The sequence below is a fragment of the Xiphophorus maculatus genome, chromosome 14, assembly GCF_002775205.1.
Source record: "Xiphophorus maculatus strain JP 163 A chromosome 14, X_maculatus-5.0-male, whole genome shotgun sequence".
NCBI classification, from domain to species: Eukaryota; Metazoa; Chordata; class Actinopteri; order Cyprinodontiformes; family Poeciliidae; genus Xiphophorus; species Xiphophorus maculatus.
The window spans coordinates 27,656,646-27,669,654 of NC_036456.1; the positions used below are offsets into that span (position 1 = coordinate 27,656,646).

The following is a 13,009-nucleotide window of genomic DNA, read 5'->3' on the forward strand; positions in this document are numbered from 1 at the left end:
TTCTGTTTATTTAGTCTTTTAACAGAACAATGCAACTAATATATAATGTTACATATCCATAATTGCTAATGCCTTTATATAAAATACAAAACAAAGTTGTTCAAGGGAGTCACATATTTTAATTACTCAACAGATAACTATTTAACATTGTCTTTTTATAACTCTCCCATTTTATCTTGGCACAAGGAAAATATACGTCACTAGTGCAGAGAAACAAACACTTCAAAGTGGCAGAGTAAATAACATGTTCATCTATCTAAATTCTAATCAATAAGCATGATATACCATTACAACATAAAGAATGAATACAAAGCAGATAATATATGTTATAGCACATAAAATTGTCAACGACTTAGATATTTTAGAAATGAAATGATATATTTTCTCCATACATCACAAAATAAAATCACCTTAGCTGTCTCTCCAGAGACATGTCTTCAGCTCATTTTGAACAACCTGGTTTATTTCCATAACTTTAAAAATATCCAGGAAGATTTAGCAATTAAATCACATTAGTATATTTGCAAAAGAAAAAAAACACACATTAAAGTAAATAAGAAAAATATGCACCATCAGATAAGACCAGGTCATGATTGGTTTGAGATTTTTAAAATTAGGTAACAAGACAAAATTAAAAAGTCATGACTAAAAGTGACTTCTACCTACTTGATACTGGTAAAACTGCATTTTAGTGAGGAAGACCAATGACTCTAAATTTAGTTAAACACAACAATTCAGCTGAGTTTATATTTAAATATTTATTAACAACATGTGTAAATCTGTCAACATGGATTCTGTTATCTCACTTGATGCTAAATGACTCTTTGAGACTTTCTGCTGCTTGTTTATAGGTGACATTTTTCCATGCCTCAGGAATTTTAGCAGATTTGGCTTTATATGCTTTAGCAAAGTCATCATTGTACTTTGTCATTACATATTTCCAGTAGTTTGAAGCCTCAAGACTGACATCTGGTACAATTTTCCAGGCTCGGAATATTTTTTTATAAAGCTTATAAGGGTGAGATGTATAATTAGTCTCATGACAACGGAAATTCCTGTCAGTGATTACAAGAGAAGAGCAGATATTGGTTACAAGTTTACTTGAGGAAACAAACCTGTAGCTACCCAAACCTGTTGGCCGATGCAGTGAAGCCCAATGTTCAGTGTGTTCCTTTCCTCCTGCCTCACAGGGAGATTTACAAAATGGACACTGTCTGCCACAGCCAATTAGTTTGGTGAAAAGCTCATTCTGTGGCTTTAAATGGAGACTTTGCAGTTTTTCAAAGAATTGTTTTTTCTTAAATATTTTTGTAAGACTGTGTCCCATCTCAGTAACAGATTCTTTGAGTGACAGAGCAAACTGCTCCCAGTCAGCATTGTTTAGGATCATAAAGGCACCAAGAGCATCCTGGGGAATGATTAGTTTATCTCCCAGTTCTTTGCAGATATCCTCAACAAATTTCCTCAAGTTGACACAGTCTTTCTGTTTTGCCTTGTCGACTGCGTCAGTTATCCAGATGATGCTTGATTTTATATGCTGCTCCTCAAATGCATTTGTTGTAGCTTCATTTGAGAAATGTTCCAACATTTCATTGAGGATCCAATCTTTTACATATTTTTCATATGAGAGAATGAATCTCAAATAGCGCTCAAATTTATCCTTTAATAGCAAATCCAATAAAATGGAATACTGGAAGAATATTCTTGTGCTGAACTTTTGGTTTGTTAACATTTCATCAATGATGTCTGGTCCCAGGGAACGGTTGACATAATCTTCAACTGCTGGTTTCAAACATTTGTCGGTGAATTCTTGAGCCTTTTTCTCACATTGGTCTTTTTTCTGGAAAACATCTTTGAAATCAGCACAAAACTTTTCCTTGTTTTGATCAAAACATGTCGCAGGATCATTCTCATGTAGAAAATGCTCATGCATTGTCTGAAACTCTCTTGCTGCAAATCCACAGATGTGCTGTTTAAGAGAAACTTCAAAGTCAACATTTGTGTTCACCGTTTTCATTTTGAGCATTTCATCAATGATATGAAGAATCTCCTCAGTGTAAGTGTCATGGTAATTAGTTTTTTTTTCAATTTTCTCAGTTACAAACTGAGTGCAAGCATCTATGATGTTGTCTGCCAATTTCTGAATTTCCAACAAGTAATCCTTACGGAAAAGAAACTTCTTCACTTTGTGTCTTGCTCTGTCCATAAAGGCTTCAGGATTGTATTTGAATGGCTCTCTTCCACAATCTTGCAATTTTTTTGCATTTAGTAATTCCCTTGCATAACCTCCTTTCATTGAGAGATTGGCTGCCAGATGGTGGAGGACACTGCTGCTGATGTCCTTGACACTTAATTTTGAAAAAGATAATTCATTTTCAGTCTCACTCCAAATCTTGGCAAATTCATCATCCAGTTCTTCTTCAGTCATTTGAATGGACTTCCTGCGACATTTTTCAATGAGCTGATGCACCTGATTTTCTAATTTTTTTGTATGGTTCTCCTTGATTTTATCGAGTTCTGCCATTCCTCGTCTTATGTCAACTGCTGCTATCACCTGATTAACAACAGAGTTTTCTATTTCTCGTCGAAGGCTCTTCGTACTGTTTGCAAAATCTTCTCTGTATCCTTCAACCAGATAAACATGACCCTCTGACTGCTCAAAGTAATTTTTCAAGTTTTCGAGCAGCTTTGTCTCCCACTTGGTCAGCTCTGTGGTTGCTTCACTTTTCAACACAATGATGAATTCATTCATGTCAGATATTTCAGATTTTGCAGCAGCGGTACCAAAATTGGAAATTCTTGTCTCTGCTGTGGTAACCCATTTGTACATTTCCTTTTTGAACTCCCACTCCCATTGGTTGTACTCTGTGCAGAGCCTCATGTAAGCATCAGCCACCAGGCTGTTTCTGAAGCTGAAGATGAAGTTTTCATGTTTTACTGCGTTCCACAGGCTGGTTATCCACTCTGTGAACTCCAAGATGTTATTAGAAGTTGACTCACACTTTCCCAGCTGTTGGATGATGTTTTTCTTGAGTTCATAGACAGTCTCACTGTATCCTGCATTGACTGGAGCCATTGGTGGGTTTCCATTCCAGAGTCCAGGAATGTAGCAGTTCCCAGTGTCTGGATTATACTCCATCACATCAGTGAAGCTCTTGTATTCCTCTTTCTTCTCCATTTTAGCTGCAGCCTGGGTCATCTCATTCAGCTGTTCTAACAGCAGCTTCCTGTCTCTCAGGTTCTTCTCATGAGCTGAAACATCAGAAACGTTCTGGTGAACAAACTGACATTGAGGCTTTTTGCCGACCTCCTTCATCCTGAGGAAAGCATGCACCACTATCTGCAGGATGTCTTTCATCTCTGTTGAATTCTCCATTGCAATATTGATAATGGTGATGTCACTCAGACCAACAACAAGTGTTGCCAGCTCATTGTCATGCTCATGGCTGTTGTCCAGCTGTGCTAGCTCTGGTGACTTTAAGCCTTCAGTGTCGATGATCATCATGAAGTCACAGTTGAGAACTTTCTTGAAGTCTTCATTGACTTTGATGAGCAGCATGAAGGCACCTCTAGTGCATCGACCACTGCTGACTGCAAACTGAACTCCAAACATGGTGTTAAGGAGAGTGGACTTCCCTGTGCTCTGAACTCCAAGAACTGTGACGACCAGGATCTTGTTCTTTGGAGACACCAAGTCATTGAGCTGAGAGAGAACATCACTCACCCATCTGAGAGGAATGTTGGAAGCATCTCCATCTACAAGCTCAAGAGGAAATCCATCCAGCAACAACTGAGCACAGAGTTTGGGCAGATGTTGCAGCTGTTGACGTGATGGATCTGTTTCTGGAAGGTAAAGAGAAGCTTCGTAGATCTGACCCATTTCACGAAAGAAGTGCTCAACTCCCAGTGAGCTGCTGGAAAGTTGTCGGTCGATTTCTTTGATCTCTTCTTTGTTCTCAGAATCTTTGCTTTTTTCTTTGTAAAGCTCCCTGAGACCAGACAGTTTTATCCGAGACAGGTTGTCAAGGTTCATTTGCATCCATTTAAGAAAATAGCACCTCTCCATACCTTTGGTGGAGATAGCATTGATGAAGCATCTCATTGCCGGTGACATTGCATAGGAGTTTTGCCTTTTACGTAGCTCTGTTTTTTGCTCATGAAGATTACTCCTATAATGTTCGATGTTTTGTGAACCCACCTTTTGGAGGCGAAATTCTTCCTTTTCTAAACAAGTAAGTTCCCTCCATATTTGTCCTTGTAGGGGTAGATGTTCTTCTTTGTACTGAGGAATGTTTTCAATCTCTGCAGTGATGGCATCTGCATTTATTTTCCCAGCCTGGCAGTCGGGAGCATCTTCTTCTACTAAGACTCCCAGTTCATGGGCAACACTTACCATGTTCTCAACTGAAATCTTTATATGCTGGCTATGAACAACATCATTGACCGTTTTTCTCAAACATTTGACAAAATCTGCATCATTCATGCTCTTGGTTTTTAGAATAATGTTGTTATTAGTCAAGCACAACTTCGTTGCAACTTCTTCTAAAGCATCCAGACTGAAGGTTTTACTTCGAACATTGCCAACCAGGAAGATCTGAGCTTTGCAGTTTTGCTGGGTTAGAAATTCTAACCCAGAATGTTCACTCTCAAAAAACACAAAAACTGCTGCAGATGTCTGACACAAAAAGGAGAATTGGGTTTCAAATGAAGCAATGTCTCCACGAAGGTTAGCTATAGCAACTGGTTCACTGAAAATGTCAATGTTTTTGTTTCCACAGGGAAGGTACCAGGTCATTTCAGTCAGTCCATTGGATATTCTTCTTGGACTGTCTCCACACTCCATGTCACGGTGAACAAAGGTGTCATGGTATTGCTGAGAGTTACTCAGAAGTTTATTGAGGATCTCTGATTTGGACAGAGAGCACTCACCCAGTCTCACAAATGAGATCATTGGAAGTTCAGAATTTACAATTCTTTCTTCTATGAAGCCTTTTGATTCTGAAAGAGCTGGAGGTCTGTACCTTTTTACAATGTCTCTCATGGCCCACAGCATGAGGGTGCACTGCTGTGTATCACAGTTAGGAAGCAGCAGAGGAACAGAGAACTGACACATGGACAGTTTGAGAGCTAACTCTTGCTGAACAAACCCATCAGAACACAGAAAGAGAGCAGTGATTAAATCAAGAGGGTTTAATGTATCATCCGTGTCTGGAATGTTAAGCAAATTTCTCAGATCTAATTTTGCTGTTCCTACTGCATCCTTGCAGACTAAGTCACATCCAGAAGTGAATTTCACATTTCTTGCAGTTACATTAACCATCATCTGTTTTTTTAGAAAATACCAAGGAATTTCAGATTTACACTTTACAGGTTGATCCGTAATGGTCTTCTCATCGATTTCAAGAATCTTGCTCAATGATATTTTCTCTCTTTTATATTTCTTCAACCCAAGATCCTCTAACTGGAACTCCAGATCAGTCACTGTGAATATAAATAAAACATTAACAGTTTATATTTTTACAAGAAGAAAAAACATGCTAAATAAAATTACATTTCCTGCCCATAAGCCTGGCATTTAATTTCTCTGCAGACTGTCACATTAAAGTGCATCCTGTATAGACACCTTCACAATTAATCTAAAATATCAAGCTGCACAAGGTCAATTGTAACATCACCTCTATATGTTTTAAAACTATCCTGCTTCTGGTTAAACCCTGAGTTTTAAAATATTTGTCATTCTAGTTTTGCAGCTGGAAAGATTTTTGGTGTTTTGTCTTTTGCAGCCTGGAATAGTTGCATGACATCTCAACCCTCAGTTATATAAAACTGCTACCCCATTTTTGAGAAGCATCATTTCCAAAACTGTAATTCTCTTAGCCTGCCTTTCTGGCAACACGAGAAGAAAGATTTCAACAAGACTGGGGAAAGTAAGAGGGAATGATGTGTAGTGCTTCTCAATAATAGATGTAATCCATGGAAATTTCTAAGCGTCCCAGAAAATGGTTAACGGTAGGCTTTACCCATATTATTTCTTCTCCGGTGTTAACAACAACATGCTTCAGAGCATCAGCTCTATTTGAACGCTTCATATGATGTCATCAACTCATTTTGAGATGTTGCCACCTCAAAGCATTTGCGGCAACATCTACAATGTCTCTGCTACGTTAGTGTTTCACCAGTTGCTGTCTGCTGTTGGACGTACTATGCAAGAAGAGGAGCCTTCGGGATGGGAAAGAATTAATTAGCAGCAAACAAAAGCAACTTAAAGTCAGGATAAGAAACAGCAAGGAGATGTACATGAAGAAGTTAGAGAGCAAACTCCAGCTGAACAATCCAAAAATGTGTAAAAGTAAAAGTAAAAGGACTTCAAGTAAAAGTAAAACTTTTACTTGAAGTCCCTTCAAGTAAAAGGGACTTCAGATTGAGATCTTCATAGAGTGAATCTGACAACTAATAATTTTAAATAAGTTAAATAGGTTTTAATCAGGTTCAGTTTACAAACAATGTCAATATCCTCCTCTTATCTCCCTACACACTCCCCAGCTCCCAATCTCCTTGGACCCATAGGTTTTCTTGTATATTGTCTTCCACCTCAGTCATGGATCTTGCAACTCCTCCATTATTGTCTGCCACCAAATCAGGAAAAATAGGGTTATCCATTTACCCATCTATTCCTTACACCTATCTGTCTCTAGAATTCAGGTGAAGAGGTAACTGGAGAGACTGAATCAGAACAAGCAACAGGTCAATAGTATCAGTCCTGATGTCATATGCAGACCAGCTATTGGATTCTGCAGCACCTCTTCATCCTTAGCTGAAAGCAGGAGAAGGTCCCCCCACACATTTTCGTAATTGTCCTCGCAATAGCGGGACAAAACTTGCCTCGCCCCTAAATACAGAAATGCTTTGGCTGCAGAGAAAACATGAAACCAGGAGATTCCAGGCTGTTCATGCAGGGCCGACCCGAGGTAATAGGAGGCCTTAGACAGAATCTCCAACCCCCTTAGGTTAGTAGGTTCTTCCTACTAAGAACCTCAGCATCACTAACATGTTTAAATATTGATAAGGTGAAGTCTGTGAGAGGGAGACCAGGTTTATTGGCAGAGTTTAAAACCGATCACTCATTATTGGTTATTTGCTGTGATATATTTATGAACAAACACAATTCAAGGGGGAAGACATGCGGCAAATGTCGCCGGGTCCGGGAATCGAACCCGCGATGGCTGCGTCGAGGACTCAAGGCCTTCAAACATGGGTCGCGCTATTCCCTACGCCACCACAGCGCGCCCCCTTTGAGCTTTTTTGATCTATAAATCAGTCTGCAGCCAAGTTATTGTAGAGGTTAAATAGATATTATTAGGGCTTAATTAGTAAAATGGCAGCAAGTTATTTCATAACCAGCGACCTTCTCTCCAATGGTCTGTTTAACAGCTACAGTCTCAGATCATCTCAGCCCTCCAGGACTGTCAGCAGCAGAAACAGCAACTTTATACCTGTTGGGGAAAATATAGACTACATTTGCTTTGCATTGTCCCCACATGATGGCAATGATATAGTAGGATCCAATTAAATTCTTCATTAATATGGGTTGTTGCTATGTTGTTGTATTGTGTTTCAAGATCTTGTTCAATGTGCCCTTTTTTAACTTTGAGCCCCTGCCCCTCCAAATGTCTCTGCACGGTCCTGGAATTCAGACAAACTAGATTTGTCCCATGGATGGGAGTTAAGGGGTTAACTTAACTGTGTGATTTATGCACGTTGCATCCAGTAGAGGGCACCAGAGTGCTGGTCTATGTAACTTTCCAAGGCCATTGCCAAATAAGCTGACTTTTGAAGAAACCTGGGTTTTTATGAGCTTGAACATTTTATTCGCCCTTTGGGATACAGCATTTTTACATTGGTAAGAGCAAAACTAAATTATGGTTCAACACAAAATTTTTGATGATGGTACCTGGCAAAATCTTATTTGATAGTCCAGGGCAACTGTTAGAGGTAGCTTTGGTCTGCCATTATTCATGTTCTGTAAAAGTATGTGTTGTCCTTCACAAAACGTAGACCCTGATACCTGTTGTCTGTGATTATGTCAACCACATCCTCAAGAGAACACAGCTATCTCTTCACAATCACAACATATTTTCTTGAACATAGCTTGCAAGTAGTTCTTAAACATATTGTTGTTGTTTTGTTTTTTTAATCTATTTTGGGTTTCTGTTTGGTATATGAGCCTCTTTGCCCTATGCTGTGATATTGGCAGTGGAAGAGAAAGATGAGCAGACTGCACATCTGTATCTGTGTGGTGACCTGTTCTGCTAGCTGCATTAAAAAACAAACAAACAAACAAAACAAGAACACAGCAAAAACACTAGCCATTAAATGTTAAGACATCAATAGCAAAGTTCTACATTGATGGAGCAAGAGAACATTTTTTATAACTTTTTTCTGACCTGGATTAGTTGAAAGTCATGAACCAAATTGCAAACCATCAAAACAGACCACCACAACAACATCTCCCAGATGTAAACATTACCAGAAGGATCAAGGAATGAATTTATTGAGTATTCCAACTGTATGGTTAAAGTAAAATGCAGTTAAGACTAAAATTGTTCATATGGATATTGCCCCATACACAGAGGCCAGAGTTTTCAATGAAGCAATCTTTATACCTCATAATTAATTATATAAAATACATTAAACCTTGTTTTTGTGGCATTAAGTCTATGTTCACAACTTCTTGAAGTTGGCATTTTATTTTCCCAAAAATTGGCAAAGATTAAATTACACCTGAAATTCACATATCTCCCTATTGATCTCCGTAGGGTTATGTTTTTCTTTTTTTTTTTACTCACTTGTTTTGGCCGATGTTACAGCTGGCTTGCTGATTGTTCCATTCCTTAGTTGTGTTGAAACATGGAGGGAGTAACTAACCCCAGGCCTCAGGCTGTTGAACGTCACACTGTTTGTCTCTGTTTTTAACTCTTGCACACGTTCACCATCACTGCAGCAGGTAACAATGAAAGACTCCACTTCTCCAGAGGGTTTGTCCCACTGGAGAGAAAGCGACTCATTGCTGACCTCTGAGACTTGTATTGCCATGGGAGGAACAGGGTCTGTTAAAGAAGCATGAACAAACATGTGTTTTGCAAGAATAATTTTTTTTTATTAAGTTGCAATCTTAATAAATGTTTTCTTCTTTGACTACGGTAATATCAAAATTAGCCACTATTTATCAAATGTTAAATGGACTGAACATATTTAGCGCTTTTCCAATCATTTTGACCAGTCAAAGCGCTTTACACTGGAGTAACATTCACCCATTTTCACACACAAATGCTCACGCATTCATACAGTGATACGCAGAGTGGTAGGCAATTTGGAGTCAAGTGCCTTGCCCACAGGCACATCGATATGTGGCAGGGGGAAGCTAGAATCAAACCTACAACAACGACTACTCTACCCACAGAGCCACAGTCACCCCACATTCATTTCCACACCCATCATCAATTCTTCACTGTGTCCCAACTCATTTCCAACTCAAACATACCTGTAACTACAGACAGAGTAGCTATTTCCTCTGTTTCTGCAATCCTTGTGATGCTAAAGCTGTACTCTGTCCCAGGTTTGAGTCCCACAATTTCAACAGTGCTGCAGTCTCTAGTCTCCATGCTCCCAGAATGTGTGTCACTGGTGTAATTTATTAGAAATTTATACCTAACTGGGGAAACAATTGGTGCTAAACCAAAAGAAACTATGTTGGTCCCAACCCAGTGAATAGCTACAGGTGGAGAAACATCTGGCAGAAAAGAAAGGAAATATTTGTGATTTATGAATATATTTAAAAAAGAAGAAATTAAAACCATAGTTTCAAACTTATTTTTTTCCATACATACTGTTAGACTGCAGTGACACAGTGGAGCCTCCCTCTGGATTACAGTCAGGTTCAGTAAAGGCACCTGCTGCATCAAAGAACTGCAATTTAAATGAGAAAATATTTATTCATTAACAGCAACTTGCTAGTAACACAAGTGTAGACTGTCTTGTCAAACATTAACCCAGCCCCTCCTTCATTTGATGCAGTAACACAAAGTTTCATTTCCTGTGAAAAGAACATGAAAACAAAACTTAACTCCTCAACCCAAGAAGTGTGGCTGAACACAGTGTTGTGAGCTATAATCATTTTATGCATAGTAAAAAAGGATAATTTCAAGGTTTCCATAGTCAAATTACAGTTTGGATTAAGGCATTTACATACATAAAAATGGAATTTGCATCCAAATCATATTTTCCAGATTTGCTGTATCTGAGTGGACAAAGTTCAAAAAGAAAAAAAACAAATCACTAAAATAATCAAGTACATAATGGACCAGAATGTATTTTTTGCAGTTAGATGAATTTTTCTGGTCTGACTGGTCCTTAAATTTACAGCTTTCAGCTTAAATGACTCATTCCCTCTGTCATTGTTTTATTTCAAGGATAGATGTCCTGAAAGGCTCCATAATAGTTTTGTTGTTTGCTTTAGTTAATGAGTGAATACACTCTGACACAAATATTTTTGTGGTCATATGCTAAAGTTTACTGTACCCAACTGTTTCTTTAGGAAATTATAAACTAGGAGTTGCAATCAAAATTATTCCTTCACTGAAAATGATCACAAAAATCACGATGTTGCAGAAAAATACCACATATAAGTATCTAAACACCATTTAGATCAAATTGTTGTAACTTATTATTTTTAGACATCTGAGTTCGGTTCTTATCCTTGCTTACCTCTTCCTCCTCCTTCAAGTTTGCCATTGTTGTAGAAACATTCATCAACACCTCACACCACTTACAGAACGCTCCTACTTCTAGGGAAATAGCAGTAAAAAGAAAACAACATGCAATTAGGATAGCATACCATGAGGTACACTGAGCTGTAGCTTGATGAAAGAAACTGTGTTCATATAAAGGAAAAGCAACCTACCTGTTAAAGACTTCCTTCTTAAAGTTTTTAATGGAAACTCTACAGAATAGAAACAAGGTGAAAGCAGAGAAACCAAATTCTCTTGCAAATAGAGGAGTAATGCTTCAGCTGCTCCTTTTATCCAGGTGGGTGGAGTCATGATCACTCCTTATCCATGAAACGAATGTGGCTGGGCTGTGAGAAAATGAAACTTAACTACAGACCCAAAGGGATTCAGAGGCAGTGGAAAACTGTGTTATGTTCCATAATTTTCTGAGTGTCTTCTGGCAAAATTTTGACCTAAAAATGATCATTTATAGGTTTAGTGAATATAACACAAAACGGACCAGATGATAAATTGTAGCTAAATAAAAAAAAAAAATGTAATGACTTAAATAAAAGGTTATTTTTTTACATTTTGTATTTTTGGACTATTTTTTAGTGCCACATACTGTTTACTTTAATCTAATTTGTGATATCCATTACAGAGGTATAGATTGCATACAAATCAACAAATGCGAACAAATCAACTTGCCTGTGTTAATGATTTTAGCCGAACTTTCTTACCACATGGGATTCACAAATGATGAGGCTAGTGAAAAGCTGGGATATCTGAGAATCAGAATTGCAAAGCTGCATTCAAGGCAGAAGAAAAGCTTGAATATCTGAGCATTACCAGATTTATTGGAAATACCGTATTTTTCATTTTGTCCAGTAGCCCAAAACTACTACATTAAAGACATGCAGTTACATTAAAGTTACTGGATTCTAAAAATATGAACTCTGTGGTCTGCACTGCTGAAATATCCTAATTTAAATGGGAAGGTTTTTATTTTCCTGGAAAACTAAAAACTCAGAAATCTAACGAGAGCAAGCATCTTGTGGCAGTGGTTAAGCCTCCATCATGGGACAGAGTGCACACAATAAGAAAATACAAAATATAACACAAAAATAAGACAGGAAATGTATAGTGTGCCACAGAATACATCCACTGACGTGTCTCTATTTGACTTGAATGTTGTGAATTAACTTGTGCTTAAAATGCTTAGATGTATAGACTGGTATTTAGCCAGTAGGAATAATTTTGGTTATCCTAACTGACCTAAAATAGGACATGTGTACTGTGATTGAAAAAATAAATGTGTGGGGCGGGAATTGTAGCAAGGAAGGAGCAGGCTATGACAAGATGTCAGCAGCAAGAGAAGTTATACATTCTAACAGAAACAAAAACAGATGCATGGAGCAAGTTTTTGCAGGAGGAAACATGATTTGAAAGCATTATTGATTTCATCCATTTTCTAAGCATTTTGTATTTGTCTACTAATTAGTCTTCATTGTTGGGTGTAAAGTGGTGTTACTCAATTCCAGTCCTCAGGGACCACTACCCTGATTCACAACACATGATTCAAATGATTGCGTGCAATCAAGTGCTGCAGAAGCCTGACTTACTCAAGTCAGGTGTGTGGTAGAAGGGAAACGCCAAAAAGATGTCGTGTGGTCCCCAACGAATGGAATTAAGGAACATTGGTGTAAAGAATAAAAGCAAAACAATGGATCCATTAGCCTTTTTTACTCCAAGGTTGTATGGGAAAATCACAATTTATTAGATTAACCACAAAATGTGTATGGCCTTTCAAGCAGTTCTGCAAGTCATGTATTGAGAAATTATATGTTTTTAAAATAATCCAAAACATGACCACACAACTGACTGGTTAACACTTGTGGTGCAGTGGACCTAAAAGCACAGACATTACATAAACAAAAGGAATGTAGAATTAAAATTAGGCAGATACCAATATTGACTTTATCAGGACTCTGATCTGATATTTACAGATACAGATATATACAGATGATAAATGTTCTTCAGGGGCCAGTCGTCCAATAATACAGTATATTGATAAACACATGAACAAACTGTTATAATATTAAACTCAGAATTTAGATTTGGTACCAGCTTCAAACCACCAGAACTACTGCATCTCAGCATTTCTATGCTGATCCAAATCTAATAAGGCTGAAAATTGAACGCAGAGCTGAAAATTCACATATTGTCACTTTTTCACTTCTCGC

At 37.9% G+C, this 13,009-nt stretch overlaps 1 protein-coding gene across 2 annotated transcripts; it reads right to left on the reverse strand.

The window, feature by feature from the left end:
- On the reverse strand, positions 1 to 11,043 carry LOC102233296 (interferon-induced very large GTPase 1-like). 2 transcript variants are annotated; one of them, XM_014475400.2, is made up of 6 exons: positions 10,961 to 11,043; positions 10,765 to 10,844; positions 9,888 to 9,966; positions 9,542 to 9,790; positions 8,847 to 9,107; positions 1 to 5,481 (listed from the first exon to the last, which is right to left on the reverse strand). In XM_014475400.2, exons 2-6 carry the CDS (start codon positions 10,807 to 10,809, stop codon positions 803 to 805), a joined length of 5,313 nt encoding a protein of 1,770 aa, XP_014330886.2. In that variant the 5' UTR covers positions 10,810 to 10,844; positions 10,961 to 11,043; the 3' UTR covers positions 1 to 802. The 2 variants fall into 2 exon arrangements, with proteins under 2 accessions (XP_014330886.2, XP_023202373.1); XM_023346605.1 differs by lacking the exon at positions 9,542 to 9,790.
- Between the last annotated feature and the right edge of the window lie 1,966 nt (positions 11,044 to 13,009).